We start from the raw sequence: 17,377 nt of genomic DNA on the forward strand, positions 1-17,377 counted from the left end.
AACTTCAGCACATAAAAAGCAGGAGGAAAGCAAATGACGCCCTCTTTTCGTTGTGTTCAGGTGACGCAGACATCTCTGCGAGCGCACATCGGAGTGGTCCCCCAGGACACGGTGCTATTCAACGACACCATCCTGGAGAACATTCGCTATGGTCGCATCTCTGCAAGTGACCAAGAGGTGGAGGAGGCTGCCATCGCTGGTGATATCCATGACAGAATCATCGCATTCCCTGAAGGTGATTTGTGGATTGAGAATTGTCAGTCCTGATTCATCGTTTGGGTTGACAAAAGTGCAACGGTCATGTACCGGTTATGTTTGTCTGTGGAAGGTTATAATACTCAAGTGGGCGAAAGAGGCCTAAAGCTGAGTGGAGGAGAGAAGCAGAGGGTGGCGATAGCTCGGACCATCCTCAAGGCGCCACAGATCATCCTGCTGGATGAGGTGATGAGACGATCACAGCACGGCAAAGTGGTTCCATTTTGTTCGGTTTGCAGCATTTCCCGTTTGACCACACATGGTGTCTCAACAGGCCACATCAGCGCTCGATACCCAAACGGAACGAAACATCCAGGCCTCATTAGCCAAAGTCTGTTCTAATCGTACGACCATTGTTGTAGCTCACAGGTAAAAGATACCTTCTCAGGTCTTCAGTTGACCTGTAGCGCATCTAATAAGCTATGTTCATAGGTTGTCCACAATCATTGGAGCAGACCAGATTCTTGTCATCAATGAGGGTCGGATTGCTGAGCAAGGACGGTAAGCGCTGATTTTCAATGGCAGATAACTTCCTTGTATCTGATGACACAGTAATAAAGTCACCATCTTTCTGTTTAAGACATGAGGAGCTACTGCAAAAGCAAGGCCTGTATGCAGACATGTGGGCAAATCAACAGCAGGCTCAGGCCTCTGATTCCTCATCAGACACCGAAGCCAAAGATGACAAGTCTGAGAAACTCCAGCCGCCTTCTACTCCCTCGGGCCACCATGGCCATTGAATGTTCCTTAGTTCGTGTGATGACCTTCAGTTTAGATATTATTTGAACTCGATGGCAAGTATCTTCATTATTTATTTAATTTTAATTCAAATGGTGTATTTACATTTCTGAATGAGATCCATCATTTTTTTTATAACTGGTGCAATGAACCCGCCCTAACGCTCACACAACACTAGTTTTTGCCATTTATGTCAGGGTATAGTTCTCAGAATTTTATCAAGAGTTTAATACACACTCCATTTTCATTCAGTTTTCTACTTAGTTTAAAGTGATGATATTAGTAAATAGAGTGGAGACCAACTATTCACTGGGAATAGAGACGGACGCAGTTTGCAGTTGTAATTGCATTATTGTGTCTGTGTGTGTTACTAACTTCAAAAACTGGTCAATAAACCAGAATATAATGCCCATAAGCGTTTTACACAAAAAATGGGAGTTGCGCCACCCAATATATATATATATATATACACATACACACACACACACACACACACACAGTATATTTTTCTAAAATTGGGGCGTGGGGTTGGGATCTGCAAATAAGTGATTTTGTGGATGCTGGAAATGTTGAAAATGGTGATGTGGAAATGTCTCATTCAGTTTTTCATGGACATATTAATAAAGCCATAAATTGTGCCCCTGGGTTTGAGGCTTTGTGATAACGCGCCTGGCATGCTCTTGCTGTAAAAACACATTTTAACAAATGTCGTATTCATACAGTACTGCTCGAGGTCCCGTTTGTATGGCATTTTTTTTTTACATTTCCAGTCACACACAATAAAATAAATGTATAACCGTACGTTTTGTGCTACATTTCAGACATTATGCTCGCTACAAACTACACAGTGCTTTTAAATTAGATTAAATTAAAATTTTAATGTAACCAGGTGAAACTTAGACGCTTGTAGTGAAGGCTTCCTTGTTTAACAAATGTAGCACTGTCACTTTAAGAGCCACGCTAGATCAAAACATGCGGGAACATATGCAGCGTGTGAGAATCAGACCACTGGTCTCCTTCACGTGTATGTCACCCTTACTGGTCTGAGACCAGTAAGGGTGACATACACGTGAAGGAGGGTAGTCGTTGAACTGTGCCCACTGCTTGTCCCATCTTGATACACCCATGATCGTCATCGTAACCCTGGCGATATTCAGAGCACAATATCTGGAGTGGTTTGGTTTGGAGTTTGAGATCTACCACTAGTTGTTCACACTGCTGTACAGCAGTGTGAACAGCTGTACAGCAGGGGAGATCATTTGTGTTTGTCCACGTGCTTTGTACACGCCGGAACATATCGACAAGCCGCTGCTGTTGTCTATAGTGGTGTAATTGTCTTTAATCTGTTAAATGGTTTTATTTGATCTCTTAGATCCCTTTTCGAACTCTTTTAAAATGCAGTCTACATCTCAGACTTTCATCTTAAAGCTGTACAATTTCTCATTGTTCAGTCGGGAATAAAGCCCACATAAAAATTATTTTGTGTCCAGCCTAGTCCTTCCAAAGACTCGGCTACATTAAATGAGTGTTACAGTCTTAATAACTCATTCAAAAATATTTCACCCGAGATGAATATGTATTTTCGTCAAATATATGTAATATAAAAAACGGAACGAGCGTAATGAAGGTTCTGAGACTGAGGATTGTAATGCGGTTTCCGGCCTTGCTGTGAGGAGTGTGCATATTGCCTTCCGCATTCCCAGGATTTGCAAGTTTTGTTCATTGGAGAATACTCTAAATCAGCCATGTCCAAAGTCCGGCCCGGGGGCCAAATCCGGCCCGCGGTCGAATTTAATCCGGCCCTCGGCCCCTGTCATAAAATCAGTGCCGTCTGGCCCGCAGTTTGGGCGCAATGGAACACGTGTTGCATTGACTGAGGTCTCATAGACTGGTGAGTGATGTTTCATAGAGTACTGCTTCCCTCTAGTGGCTAAATGAGTAATAGCATTCACTAAATGAGTAATAGCATTTAGACACTAGAGGGCATCACTCACGAGTTAACAAGACATCACTCCGTGTTTATATTGACTGATATGTCATATTTCAAATGATCCTTGCAGTTGTGAATATGTGTATTGCTTGTTCATTTCCCCGTTGTTCGAGTCAAAGGTTTTGTGACTATTGAAAAGTCATGGTGATACATTTTATGTTTCAAATCAATCAATTTGCACTCAGGAGACTTCTGTTTAAGAAAAAGTCAAGTGAATAAGCAGTTGCATGTGATATACCTGTTTCAAATGAACCAAAAGAAATTCTTAAGATTGTTGAAATTAAAATAAAAATGGAAATGTGAAACAGACTGGCTTACTAAAATTTGTTGAACAATATTGTTGTTCAATGTAAAGAATGTCAGCCAAGGTCGGCCCCCCGACATTTTACCACATAAAATCTGGGCCCCTTGGCAAAAAGTTTGGACACCCCTGCTCTAAATGGTATTACGCGCCCCCTGTTGGTCAGCTATAGACAAACCCGCTGCAAAAAGTATCTGACGTCACACTGTTCAACGCGGGGTGTTTCTCTTCGCGGTTCTGGTGGAGCGAGGCCGGTTACCAGGCCAAAAGCAGTTGCCTTTCCAACGTCATCTTGGATACATGTTGAACTTGTACTGAACAGAGCTATGGATTTCGACTTTTTATTTAACGATACAGCTATCCAATTTTCGGACTTCCGCGAGTTTACGGTAGGTTGTCCTGTTCCCTCAACTCCCAAATAGAAGCTAACTAGCTAAGCGCTATATTAGCTTGTTCGTTCAGTGTCGGAGAATGTTTTTAATGTTTGTGTCATCTGGATCCGTTCAGAAAAGTTACCTTAACCTCAAAAGTGTTTTACGTGTTATCTAAATAGGCTCTGACCTAATTGTATACAGGTTTATCTAGAACCTGCGAGCGTTAACCATTCATTGGACTGTATTTTCACGGACTGTCTTTTGCCTGCCTCTGAGCGTTATGTACCACAAGTACGCACACTCGGTAATAGTGGTTTACATAATGAATGTAGTCTTCATACATTTACTAACAGCATTGTGAAGCCAATTAAGTCATGAAGTGACAGCTACATAATGACGCTTTATGTAACCTGAATCGTATTTTGTTTGCAGTTTCTACCCGGACAACGAAGGTTGTCTGAACGACTGAGAAAGCGACTTTATTATGGATTGGATCGTGATGTGTCACTTGAAGTACTCTCTTCTCCTATGACAGGTGACTGACTTTTACAACGTGGATCTATTGTCTTTCACGTGAGCTATTGATCAAACGTTTGAGATATTGGGCTTTGCGGTGAAATACCAGGCAGCACAATTCAAAGTTGACCTAATATTTGGTCAATCGGAGTGATGTTTTCGGCAAAGGGGGCGAAATATATATCACCAATAGTTGACCCCGTCTCCTGTATGTCAGGAACTCCTGGGTCAGTCTTCAAAGAACGGGTAGTGTTGGAAAGGGAATTCAACACGGATTCAGAAACTGCTATCATTTGAAAGACTGGTGAATATTTTGGTCATTTGACTTTCAAATTGAATTTTTTAGGGGGTTGGGGTGTCAGCCACCCACTATCCTTCACCCCGTAAATTACCTTCCAACGGGCAAAATAAGTAGTGAGCAAAGTATCCTCACTAGTTCAACATGAGTAATGTTGTCAAAAACGACACTCCTTGTTATCATGGCTCCTGTTCTGCAGCCCCCTCAGTCTTACAACGGTATATTGATGCTTACGGCACCCAAATTTTTTTGAGAGCGAGTTTAAAAAAAATGGAACAGCTGGACGTGGGCCTTCAAAACTTTAGAGAAGGTCAAATTATGTTGACATGCAAATGTATTTGTAGAGTCATCCTGCAATTTCACCCATAAGCCCAATTTCCCTAACAATTGGGAAGTAGCGTAAGATAATAATAGTTTGTTGTCAGTCTTAAACCGTGGACGAGTAATAAATTGCACAAATATTGACTGTGATATCCTTCAGACATTGCCGTTGAACTCTTCCGGAAATCTGCACCAAGCCCAATAAGGAAACTCCACAAGAAATATGCTGTTCATGTCTCCAGGTGTGCAACACGTGTTATACAGTTGTTATGCATTTTCAAAGAAAGCAACACATTTCATATAACCAGAAATTGATTTGTCTTTGCTCCAGGGAGGCTTGTATATCACCGTGTGCCATGATGCTGGCGCTGGTTTACATTGAAAGGCTCCGAAATAGAAACCCGGAATACTTACAAAATATCTCTTCCTCTGACCTCTTCCTCATCTCCATGGTATGTGTCTGTGGTCACGGGTCATTTTAGATATGTACCGTATACACTTCGTGTGTATGCGTGTGAAATTGAAATAAAAATTCCTATTAGATTATCCTAGAATAAGTACTGTTGTGATCAGGGACTCGAATGCCCCATCATTTTTCCAATCTGTCTGTCTCCTGTGGTTCATTTTTCCCTACTGTCTGGTTGATGGCCCGTCAGCTTCTTGTGTTGATAATGTGTATCAGCTGGTCGAAATGTGCCATTCCAAGGCCATTTCTGGAGTCTGTTTTATTGTGAGAGAGACTCACACTCTGCACTGGATGTTTGAAATGTAGCACATCCACTAGCTGTGAGCTCTCCTTTATCTCCTCACATCTAAGTGCTGCAGCGATCAAATCAAAGAATGTGTTTATGTACCCTTGATTACATTTTCGCTTCGCTATATACTTGAATGCACAATATATACACAAATAATATACGGTAATATAAAATGGAAGGTGGAATCTCCGTAACATGTCCAGTAAGTATATTCTCGTGTCATTTTTGCTCAGCATAAACAATATGCCTTAAATTTCCATTTATTGTGAGTGTCTTCATTGTGTTGACAGATGCATGTATCTGCCACTCTTTGTTAGATGGTTGCCAGCAAGTATTTGTACGATGAAGGAGAAGAAGAGGAGGTCTTCAATGATGAGTGGGGAGCAGCTGGAAAACTGGATGTCGAAACAGTCAATAATCTGGAAATGAATTTCCTGAACGCTATTGTAAGTTACAGCGTTTGCCGATGTACTGTAGCCTGTACCTTCTTGTTATTTGTCCTAATCCTTGTGCTAATTTTTGCAGGATTGGAGTCTCTTCACCGGGTCAAATGAGTTCTTGGATACACTGAGCCAACTCGAGAGCAGGTCTGTGTACCTTCAAAGTTCAAATGCTTACTAGGCAAATTAAGAGTTTTTTTGTGAAACAAGTCATTTTGCGTTCTCAGCATTGCTGAGCGTAAGGGGATGACGCGAGGCTGGTTTACCTACACTGACCTCTGTGTGCTGCTCGAGCAATCGGTGTGGAGCCAAACACTTGCAGCTCTCTACCAGCACTTAATCAAGGTGAGCAGGAACATACAGGACTTGTAAGTGCGAGTGGCTTTATTCACAGGGGAGATGTTTGTGAGTGTGAATGTGACTTGTAAAATTAGTTTATGAACACTTGTTCGCATTACCAAAAAAAGGCCAAAGATGAAACGTGAGCGCTATTTAACATCACAATGACAGTGACAGAAATGGTCATAATTTTCAGTGTTCTCAAGTCAACTCAACTCAACAGTATTTATAACAAGGTTCGTACGGGTCCTTAAAGGTCATAAAAATCAATTTAAAACGAAGTTGTAAAATTATGTTCTTAATTGTCCATAATTTTCAGGGAAATCTTCTAAAATCAATAAAAATTAACCTGCGGTGTTCATTTCATTTGTGTATGTAATTTCCCCACCCTTCCAATTCATTGTTTTGTCAGAATATGCAGGACCTGGTACCTGCTCTGCTTTTTCCGCCGTCTCCGATTAGTTCCGACGACGATCACGTGATCACTTCGGGTCATTCCGGGAAATAACAATAGATTGACGCCATCCTGGGGCAGTGAATGGATGGTTTGGTTGCCGGCTCGTCAAACAATTACCGTATTTTCTGGGAAAATCTATTCATCGAATTTATCAATCTCAACAAGTGACAGACAAATATGTAGCGACGCCACTCGAGCAAAGCGCGCCTCAGCAGTCGATAGTCTGCTGCTCTCTACTGTGTGTGGGTCAGCTAAGCTTAGCTGTTGTTTCAGCTAGGCTAGCTTTTTGTTGTCAGAGATCAAAGCGTATTTGATTTGTGACGTCAGTTGCTTCCAAAAGACGTGCACGTGCGTACATGTTCGCGCGGACGCACATACAGCAGAGAGCAGCGGACTTTTGATGCTGAGGCATGCTTCGCTCGAGTGGCGTTGCTACAAATATTCCGGGACAGTGCTATTTTCCGTGTTTGGGTCGGAAAAATTGCTGGCGATTACATATCGGCCTACTGCCGAGTGTGCAAGAAGGGGATCTCCGTGAGAGGTAAAACTTGACATAGCCTCCTGGTCAAGTCAAATGCATTGAGGCACACAGCAAAACAAAAGAAAATTAATCGCCAAGAACTTGCAAAAGAGATTGAGGAGAAAACTCACTGTCACTGTCTGCTATTCCCTAATTGTCATATCAGTTTCATATTTGTCATTATAAAACATGTCATATCATGAGGCAAAATAATAGGGTTGGACCATTTGGGATTTAGACTTCTGACATGTATTTCAGCTGTTCAGGTATACTGGATACTGCTAAGATGGGCAATCAGTACTACTGTTAGTGAAACCAGATTTTTCGAAACCCTTTCCAGGTGACCCATATGACAATTAGCTCTGTTCTTTGAATTGTGTTTATTCGAAAATAAATTGAAGTTTTATATTTTCTCAATTTAAATTTTTCTATGTGTGTTTTATTTGAGAATTAATTAAAACTTTTTTTTTCATTTTCCTACCTGTGATACAGGTAGCAAAGTGAAAATTTGACATACAGTATGTCAAATAAAGGGTTAAGTGATTGCCCCTAAAAATAAAGATGTGCCCTTCCTTTGGCAGCAATGATTTGAACACCAGCTCAGTGATATGTGGCTTTCTGTTCAGCCCGTGTATTGCTGAGCGGACATTAAATCCACCGTGAATCCCCCGCTGAATGGAGGAAAAGGCCTTAAAAATGGCTGAATTGGTCCACAAAAGTCATTAAAAGGTCCACAAATAAAAAGCAAGTGGAAGAGTGGGAACCCTGTATAGAGCACTTTCAAATAGCCATCGCTGCATACAAAGTGCTGTAGTTGGAGCAATTAACATATACAACAAATGCTAAAGCATATCGGTAACAAAGGCGGTAGAAAGCAGCAAACAGAAAAACGAAGAACAAATCTAGAGTCATGCTGAGTCAAATACATTTGTATTATCAGTGTTGAGTACTTGCTAAGATAAATTGTGAACAAAAACGAATACATGCAAAATTGTTTTGCTCTTGCGTTAAAGATTTTTGGGGGATAGCTAAAATCAAGCCCAAGGTACAGTATGTACTTGGGCTTTCTGGAATTAGTTGGCTCTGCCCCATTACGTAAGCACTGAATGCTGAGGTTCCAGACAACCTGGGGGTCCGTGGACAAACGAGGGCCATTAGCTTGCTAGGCCCTGGAATGGTATTGGTCTTGTCCAATAAGTCACCACCTCACTCAGTTTTATGGTGTGTGGTAGATCCACATAACCGGGACGTTTTGGGGAAAATTGACTTCCTCATAAATACAGTTGCACACGTTATTCAGCCTGCGCCTCAAGATACAGACAACAGAGCACAAACAGTTATATACACAGCCGCGTTGGCAGGATCGTTGTGCCGTCATGTGAAGGACTGGAGAGCAGTGATAAAACTAGCATTTATCTGTCAACCTTTCATCCAAGTGGATTCACATCTCATTTTGATCAAAAGGACATAATGAGATACATGCGCAAGCTGGATAGGTTGGATATGCCATACCAAATAACAATATGGGCCCAAAAGAACAGAATTGACATACAGCATGAACATAGATAGATAGATAACTAAAATGACAGAGGTATACTATTTTTAACCAGCCACGTTCTCTGCATAAATGGTAATTATATCATATTAATTTTCAACCTACCACCTTTTAAAAAGCAAAAAATATGGCTTCTGCCCTCGTTCACGTTTGACAGTGGAAAATAAATTATGGTTTGTGTCTTTTGTTCTGTTTGTTTGCTGGTGAACCAGAACAAGTTAACAAGCAGCTCAGCTTTGCATGTAATCTAGTTATATAACACCAGTATGGAGCCACACATCCATTCATCCCCCGTGTCACATAGACAGGGACCTTGATTCCGCTGGATGTATTACACTGCAGATTTGAAGGTTCAATTTTGATTTTAGAGCTTTTTTGGACTTTATCTTTTCTCATACATTTCAAGTGACATATGTCAACGGATGGAAATTGAAAACTGGTTTCATATTTAATGCGTTTTTTCCTTTTTACGTGGATCTAAACTGTACTGCTTGTTATCCCCCCACCCCCCCCAAATATAATTGTCGCCTGAATCAATGTTTTCTTTTGTTTTCCCCTAGGTTTCCTGTATGCTTGGATTTTTGTATCTGACTAGTGTGGCAGGTCTCATTGCCACAAGCACTGTGCTCCACCAGCTCAGTCTCTGTCCAAGTAGCCAGACTCTGATGACACCGCAAGGCGAAGTCACCTCAACACTCCCGAACCCTGATGCTCCCACTCAACCCCAACCGCTGCCCTGTAACACTCTGTCCAACGAGAGTCTGAACCGTCACACCAACTTGCTCGGAGCGGCTTCGCTTCACGCTACACCGCAGGCATCAGTGTTGTGTCTGTGGGGCTCACTGCTTACCTCTGTGGGCTCCGTACAGCGAGAAACACCATTGGAGTCTCCTGAAACCTGGTGCACTTCCTCCACCTTTTGTCCGGGCTGTCGTCGCAACCTCTCGACCTCTGAGAGCATGCTGAGTAACACCTCCACCATATTTGCCAGTCTTACATCATGGTTGGCCTCCATCTTGATTGGAGGCGCTGAAGTGAGTCAAAATTCTCACCACGAGGTGTTTTCACTTGGGCAGCTGAGACCTTGTCATCCAAAGTTTCTGTTACCTGAAGACAAGACACAAGCTCTCCTCTTGACCGGCTAGCACTCTGCAGACTCCACTGCTGATCATCATTCATCAAAAGAAACCAGCACTGCTTTGTTTATTTAAATTATTACCACCTTGTGTAATTCTCCAGATATAACAGGTATGGGCGATATGGTTCACCAACACATCTTAGACAAGAGATGCTCAATATAGTCACTTTATTTGACCACAGAAATCCTAACTTCTTTTCAGAGAAGTTTGAGGGTTTCTGTTCTTGGTTTGAAGATGGGAGGTCTTGATCCGTGTGTTCTGAGTGATACAGTCTCATTTGAGAAGGGTTTAAGTATGTTGAGTTTAAGCGATGGTGCTTGGTGAGAAGAAGAAACGTAAATAGCTTTACGGTCATATTGATCACCCTTTTTTTTCCTTGCAGCTTTTTGGGGGGAAGGTCAAATGGGTCATGTTCATGCACATTATGCTGCAACTCTTTTTAAATGGAAATGATGATCATAATTCAACACCTGCTGAAGCAATGAACATCTTCTCACGACAGGGTAGTATGCTAAATTCCTACTGAGTTATTTCCTGGGGGCTGTTTGCGTGTTTTGTTACATAATGCCACCTAATTTAGCATGCTAACAATCTAGCTGCTGTGTACCTTCGCTGGACACGTTTCTGTTGCAACAGCAGATTTTACTTTAGACGTACCAGTTACTGAAATATCGATCTTTTGGACGATAAAGGATTGACGTGCAGGTTTTTAAGATTGTGTTCCTAACAAAGCCAAAGTTGTGCCCGGGAATTTATGATAGGACATTTTATTTTGACAATTTGATACTTGGAAGCACAATGTCCTTAATTTTGTACATGCATGTAAAACAGAAATATTGTCACGTAAGTGAGCTAAATTAATAAATAATTACTTTCTTGAAGTTACAAATTTCTTTGTCAGCATCAACTTGTGGACAGATTAAAAAAAAATCACTTCTGAGATTTATGCCCCAATCATTTAATCTCTAAATCACTTATCCTCACCAAACATATACACGAGTACACCCAAACAAATGTATTCGGAAAGCTTTGACTTGCCTGTCGAATCATCAATATTTTTTGTTACATACAATTGCAAATTTGACTGATTGAGTGCAAATTATATGTGCTCACATTCTTTTTATTACTACAGTTGCAGAAAATAAGTACAAACCTGTGAAAGTCTTAGCTTCAATTTTAGACAAAAAATTATGATAGGAATAAGAAGTTGGAGTAATCAAAATGCAGAGGTTTCTGTGATTACTGTGAAATTGAAAATAGGTGACCTTTTGGGAAGGGGGCGTACGAAAGTGTCGCACGTCCGGCTGTACCCACACTTTTATATCTGCTATGGCACATACTATATTATTTTAGGAATTATTTGAAGACGGGGAACATTTGCCTGGTGTGGAATTCCCACCCCCACCACACACACACACACACACACACACACACACACACACACACACACACACACCACCTCTGTACGAGTGCCATGAGCTTGCCACTGCACAAGTCCGAAAATAGTACCAACCTCTTCCTGGGAAAGAGCGAGGGCTTAATGGGAGGGGACGCCGTGTATTTTATTGGTTTTTTTATGGACGCAACGGAATTATGGAGGCTTCCTTGCAGGTAGACAACATTGTCAATATGATTGCTGTGTTGTTTTGTTCGTTGAGGAGCTTTCTACCCATTTTGACGACGTCACGCCGAGACTGTCTCATGTCGCCGGGTGTTTTCAGGTTTCGGTCCAAACAAAGAAAGGAAGAATACAGAAAGATGGTAAGACTGCAATACTTGTAGTTTGTCGCCACATTTTTTACGATTCAAAAATAAGATGGATTGTGTGCATGTGCCATTTAGAGCCCACCGTCTACATGGATTTTATGAAGAGTCACTGTTGCTACGATGCCATTCCAACAAGTTGTAAATTAGTCATATTTGATACCAAGCTTAAAGTGAGTACTCTTTCGGCCTTGTACACCTATTTGGTCACGTGCACTAGAACATGACAGCATATCAACTGAGACCCTAATTTGTCTTCAAGGTGCAAAAGGCCTTTTTTGCACTGGTGGCAAACAGCTTGAGGGCTGCACCTTTATGGGACAGCGAGCTCAAGAGATTTGTGGGTAAGGTGGTCGAAATTGCATAGATAAACTTGAATTGCAAAAAAAAGAGAAACGTGTTCTATTCACTCACAGGTATGCTGACTATTACAGATTTCATCAACATCATTCATTGTTACTACAAATCCCCTTTGGTAAGATTAGAAATAATGACTTTAACTCTCTTAGCAGTATAGAGCAATAGTATGCATTCCCCTCCAAAAGTATTGCAACCGTGGGAGCGATTCCTTTCATTTTGCTGTGTAGACTGAAAAGATTTGAGTTTGACTTGATCAGACAAACAACCATCCGCACTCACAATCACACTCAGTGTTCCATGCCTGTTTTTGGAATGTGGGAGCAAACCAGAATACCCGGACAAAATCCACGCAGGCATGGGAAGAACATGCAAATTCCACACAGGAAGGCCAGAGCCGGAACCCTGCACCTTTGCACTGTGAGGCGGACAAGCTAACCAGTCAGCCACCTTGCCGCCACATGATGTAACATCAGGATAAAAATTCTAGTTTTTATATGGAGGTATTCGCATCGTACATACATAACTTTTCAGTCTAGGAATTCGCCTCACTTTGGAATGTAATTTGTCACGTTTGGCGGGGTGGTGGTGGACCCCAAAAAGCAGGCAAGAGGGAGGAGCTGGGTGTACTTGACATAATTGTATTAAAACAGAGAAAACTAAATCCGAAACAAAGTCCAAAGAATCAACCAATCATGACTGACGCTAACATAACATTCATTCATTCATTCATTCATCTTCCGAGCCGCTTGATCCTCACCAGGGTCGCTGGGGGTGCTGGAGCCCATCCCAGCTGTCTTCGGGCAGTAGGCGGGGGACACCCTGAATCGGTTGCCAGCCAATCGCAGGGCACACAGAGACGAACAACCATCCACGCTCACACTCACACCTAGGGACAATTTTTAGAGTGTTCAATCAGCCTACCATGCATGTTTTTGGAATGTGGGAGGAAACCGGAGCACCCGGAGAAAACCCACGCAGGCCCGGGGAGAACATGCAAACTCCACACAGGGAGGCCGGAGCTGGAATCGAACCCGGTACCTCTGCACTGTGAAGCCGATGTGCTAACCACTGGACTACCGGGCCGCCGCTAACATAACAGTTACCGAAAAATGACTGAAACAACCCTGACAGCAGCAAACAAACAACAATGACCCGACCACGAGTGGTCGGCAGGAGTCCTTTTACATATCTAATTGCATAACGATCAACAGGTGTGCAGCTGCAGGGGGGAACCCTACAGTGCCACCTGTTGGTCCCAAACCGAATCATGACAGTAATTATTGAGGGGAGTGTAATGGTTAGTCATGCCATTAAATGACTGACAGGTGAATAATGGACAAACTACTTTGATTACATACCATTGTGGTTCCTCCTACAAGGTGCAGATGTATGAGCTGGAGAACCACAAGATTGAGACATGGAGAGGTTAGTCATTTTAGTACAAGTAATAACCGAAGTGTGTGATAAACAACCACAACACATTCAACCAGAGACTGATGCTCTATATGTACCATAAAAGTGTCCATTCACCATTTTGTGTGTGCGCAAGTTCCTAAATTTGCTGAGATTGCTTTTGCCTCCTCTTGTTTAGATGTCTATTTAAAGTGTTCCTGTCCATTTCTGATTAGTATTTCACCAGATGCCAGGTGAGAACACGGCAATCACCTTGGGCTCATTCAAACTTTACATTTGACGGCATCTTGCTTTGTACTTTGGACTTTGCACGTCCCAACACACTCTTTTCTCTTCTCCAAGTCTCTTTGATGCCATCTATTCCTTACTCAAACACAAGATCCACAGACTGCCCATCATTGAGCCAACATCTGGGAATGTCCTGCACATTCTTACACACAAGAGAATTCTTAAATTCCTCCATATATTTGTGAGCAAGCATTTCATCATTCATCAAAGAATCTTTCATTGACAGATCTGGATGGATGATTTGTCCCGTGCGATTGAATGGAACCGTGTTCTCCTGCAGGGAGAAAAGGTTCCAAAGCCTGCTTTCATTCGGAGGCAGATCCAAGAGATGGCAATCGGAACTTTCAGGAACATTGCCACAGTTCGGCAAACAGCAACTCTTTTCGATGCTCTTGACATATTTGTGGACAGGAGGGTGTCAGCGCTTCCGGTGGTTGATGAAAAGGGTATGCTTTGTGTGTGTGTGGGGGGGGGGGGGGGGGTCTGTGTTTGAAGTAATATAATGTAATATGCTGCAACAACAGTGGCTGAGAGCGATTGAAAGGTTGAAACCTCTGCATACATAGCAAGGCACCCAACTCCACAGATTTCTTCCCATGGTGTATTTTTTATTCTTTTTTTTCCAACCAGGCAAAGTTGTGGCACTCTACTCACGATTTGATGTCATTGTAAGTACTACGGAGATGTTTCATTCCAGAAAAACAATTGTCTTCTGCTACTTTCTGTTGCACTCTGATTGTGCGCTGCATGTTGGCACGCCCTCGGTGGCAGAATCTTGCAGCCCAGAAGACATACAACAACCTGGATGTGACAATGCTCGAGGCTCTCGATAGGCGCACATGTTTCATGGAGGGTGTGATCAAGTGCTATCCAGATGAAACTTTGGAGACCATTATCGACCGCATTGTCGCAGCTGAGGTGGGTGTGTCGGTCCACCGCATGATATACGTCAGAATAGTAGAAGTACTGTACCAAGAACTAAACTGAGGCTCAGAGGGGGTCGAGCCTTTTCCGTTGCTGGTCCCTCTCTCTGGAATGACCTCCCACTGAACATTCAGCAAGCCTTCTCGCTGTCCATCTTTAAAACCCGCCTCAAAACTCAATTGTATTCTTTGGCATTTGACTCAGCATGACCCAAATTATGATCTTAGTTATACCGTTTGGTGCTCTCTGCTTTACTGTTGTATATGTTAGTTGCTCCATGTACAGCACTTTTTGTGCAACGATGGCTGTTTGAAAGTGCTTTATATTAAATACATTTGAGTTGAGTCGAAAATATGTATATGTCGTTTGTGTTCTTTTTCTGTACGTTGCAGGTCCACCGGTTGGTGCTCGTGGACAGAGCTGACGTGCTGAAGGGCATCATCTCACTCTCAGACCTGCTTCAGGCTATGGTCTTAACACCAGCTGGTATTGAGGCCCTTTTGTCCTAGCAGCAAGTGGCATATGGCCCTCATTATTGTTTGCGTATGCTTCATCTGCTGCTGGCTTCCCAGTCAGGTAATCCCTACACCCTCTCATCCTACCACCTGAAATAACCACCTTCTGTTGTAATATTCTAGTGGCTAGAACTCTCCTATCATTAGGGATGTAAAGATATCCAAACGTCACAATACAAAAAGATCACGATAAGAACAGCACAATACAATAACTGTTACGATATTGTGGGGAGGTTGGTGATATAAAAAAGCTCACGATACTCATGATGTAAAATAAATAGATATTCTCATGAAATGTCACAATATTTACGTAATAACAGCAGTGACAAATAAATGAGCTAGCCCAAACTAGTATCATGTGTTCCTGTTGGCTCAGCTGCTCAAAGTATCATGCTCTATGTACTGTAGTTCACGACGATGTGTTTGGCTGAAGCGGGCGAAAAGGAATGTTTTTTAACCGAGATGTGCATCTTTTAAGATTATAAAATGACTACTTCTATATTACAATGTCGCTGTTATCGTTACATGCCCACAGATCATGTTGGCGCCTCAGATAATACCTTCATACCTGCTCCCTGACAATCATCATGGTCTGTCTGGATATGTAATTCTGAACATTCCGATGTCTTTCAGAAATCACTGTGTGGGTGAGGTGACAAACTGCTGCACTGCTGTTTCTATACAGACATTCATGCTGTGTTAAGGCAACTGGAGCAGATGAGTGCGCTGACCTCACAGACTCGACTACATTCTTCTGTTTTCCAAAGCCTCTACTGCAGTCTTCTTTTGTCTACATGTGATCCATTTGATCAATATTTTTACAATGCGTTGCTCATTTTCTGTATTAAATCCATTGTTGTGATGCTTGAGGATTACTGTACAGTTTTTAATAAAATATTTTCTTTGACCATTTCAGTTGATTTGATGGGTATAAAATCTCATAGTGTGTGGATTAATGTTCATTTTATGTCATTTATTATGAATGATATGCGGTATAAGAATACATCATCCTCCGGAAACAAAGAGGGACACGCGGTATGTTTGTTAAACTTGGCCTGCTCTCACCAACCATTCAGGATGAAAAAATGCTGCTGTCAACGGGGGCTAGCAAGCTGGACCCCTCAGGTGAATTTGGAATCTGTTTCAAGAACTAGTCACATTGTTAATTCTGTACACATATTGTTGAATTTACATCGGCCTGCGCTATGGATTTTGAAGACCCATGACAGCACACAAAGAATGATTGGAGAAAACTAATCTTTGCATAGACGAAATGAAAGGAGTGATCATTTCAGTGCTTTTGACAGTAATTTGTCTAGCAGCAGGGAAGGCAGTACACCCGTGTGAGGAGGAGTTATGGCCCCATAAGAAATACGTATAGACCCAGTTAAGCCGCTCCAATATTTTATTTGACATTCTAAAATATATTTTTGAATTACTTTCTCAGCCCCCACCCAATCCCTCACGTATCACGTAGAGTCTAGTAGAAGTAACGAGGGGGACTTGACCGAGGAAAAAAAGTCCCAGAGAACATCGCTGGCCAACACAGAACACTCTCATGTGCCGTACCGCTCACTGCTGGTGTTTCATATTAATGCCCTACAAATAAGTTCGGAGAAATAGCTACTCTAATTGTGACTTTATTCATGCGTTAGCGTGGGTTCCGTTCGGTTAACAAAACATTCATATGACAAATTAGTCGCTGCTGTTGGAATGGATACCCTTCGTGAACCGAAGAGGTCCTCTATTGAAGAGAATAGATAAACGAGTATGCCACATGAAATCAGAATCAGAATCATCTTTATTGGCCAAGTATGTAGAACACACAAGGAATTTATCTCTGGTATAACACGCTGCATTAGTATCATCGTAAACAAGGACATGACAAATAGGACATGAAAAATGGAAGGACATTTCGTAATGTATGTGAACCGTAGTGCGGTGGTACCACCCAGTGACAACTGTAAGACAATGTGCAAAGTATCAAGCAGAGCGAAAGTGATCAGTGGTAGAATACAATACTATGACGGTTTATACAGTTGGTTCAGAAAATCATTGAACCATTTTACAGTGACCAGTAGCAGTATTTGTCGTACAAGAAGACTGACTACGTCA

General features: G+C 42.1%; 4 protein-coding genes and 1 long non-coding RNA gene across 7 annotated transcripts in view; 4 read left to right on the forward strand and 1 right to left on the reverse strand.

Moving 5' to 3' along the window:
- The window catches only part of abcb6a (ATP-binding cassette, sub-family B (MDR/TAP), member 6a), a 139,137-nt gene extending 137,506 nt beyond the window's left edge, over positions 1-1,631 (forward strand). For both annotated transcript variants that reach the window (XM_052058725.1, XM_052058724.1), the window contains 5 exons: positions 61-235; positions 329-441; positions 530-624; positions 688-756; positions 836-1,631. In XM_052058725.1, the coding sequence (XP_051914685.1) occupies positions 61-235; positions 329-441; positions 530-624; positions 688-756; positions 836-995 (612 nt within the window). In that variant the 3' untranslated portion in view covers positions 996-1,631. The remainder of the gene's footprint in view (positions 1-60; positions 236-328; positions 442-529; positions 625-687; positions 757-835) is intronic.
- The window catches only part of rpl31 (ribosomal protein L31), a 237,082-nt gene that overhangs the window by 112,139 nt on the left and 107,566 nt on the right, over positions 1-17,377 (reverse strand). The gene's annotated exons all lie outside the window — the stretch shown is intronic.
- Positions 3,473-10,887, forward strand: cnppd1 (cyclin Pas1/PHO80 domain containing 1). The gene is made up of 8 exons (XM_052058802.1): positions 3,473-3,673; positions 4,091-4,193; positions 4,954-5,035; positions 5,125-5,245; positions 5,866-5,994; positions 6,074-6,135; positions 6,216-6,333; positions 9,420-10,887. The coding sequence occupies exons 1-8, from the start codon at positions 3,611-3,613 to the stop codon at positions 10,002-10,004; spliced, it is 1,263 nt and encodes a 420-aa protein (XP_051914762.1). The 5' UTR covers positions 3,473-3,610; the 3' UTR covers positions 10,005-10,887.
- LOC127596451 (uncharacterized) lies at positions 8,197-9,367 on the forward strand. The gene is made up of 2 exons (XR_007961482.1): positions 8,197-8,529; positions 8,689-9,367. It is a non-coding gene; the product is annotated as an uncharacterized LOC127596451 (long non-coding RNA).
- Positions 11,454-16,172, forward strand: prkag3a (protein kinase, AMP-activated, gamma 3a non-catalytic subunit). Of its 2 annotated transcripts, none has more exons than XM_052058896.1 (13): positions 11,454-11,609; positions 11,720-11,759; positions 11,841-11,935; positions 12,025-12,106; positions 12,197-12,237; positions 13,502-13,547; positions 13,714-13,768; positions 13,878-14,004; positions 14,104-14,269; positions 14,454-14,491; positions 14,595-14,741; positions 15,140-15,323; positions 15,896-16,172. In XM_052058896.1, the coding sequence occupies exons 1-12, from the start codon at positions 11,592-11,594 to the stop codon at positions 15,254-15,256; spliced, it is 972 nt and encodes a 323-aa protein (XP_051914856.1). In that variant the 5' UTR covers positions 11,454-11,591; the 3' UTR covers positions 15,257-15,323; positions 15,896-16,172. The 2 variants fall into 2 exon arrangements, with proteins under 2 accessions (XP_051914856.1, XP_051914855.1); XM_052058895.1 differs by having other exon boundaries at positions 11,455-11,609; positions 12,179-12,237.

Source organism: Hippocampus zosterae, chromosome 2 (assembly GCF_025434085.1).
Source record: "Hippocampus zosterae strain Florida chromosome 2, ASM2543408v3, whole genome shotgun sequence".
NCBI lineage: Eukaryota > Metazoa > Chordata > Actinopteri > Syngnathiformes > Syngnathidae > Hippocampus > Hippocampus zosterae.

What these genes read in the sequence shown, in the direction of transcription:
- prkag3a (XM_052058895.1), top strand. An exon ending in TTAAATTCCTCCATATATTT is followed by an intron (nt 14,005 to 14,103) that starts GTGAGCAAGCAT and finishes GTTCTCCTGCAG; the next exon opens with GGAGAAAAGGTTCCAAAGCC. An exon ending in ACTCACGATTTGATGTCATT is followed by an intron (nt 14,492 to 14,594) that starts GTAAGTACTACG and finishes CCTCGGTGGCAG; the next exon opens with AATCTTGCAGCCCAGAAGAC.
- cnppd1 (XM_052058802.1), top strand. Translation starts at nt 3,611, where the DNA reads ATGGATTTCGACTTTTTATTTAACGATACAGCTATCCAATTTTCGGAC. An exon ending in CTGAGCCAACTCGAGAGCAG is followed by an intron (nt 6,136 to 6,215) that starts GTCTGTGTACCT and finishes TTGCGTTCTCAG; the next exon opens with CATTGCTGAGCGTAAGGGGA. An exon ending in TCTACCAGCACTTAATCAAG is followed by an intron (nt 6,334 to 9,419) that starts GTGAGCAGGAAC and finishes GTTTTCCCCTAG; the next exon opens with GTTTCCTGTATGCTTGGATT.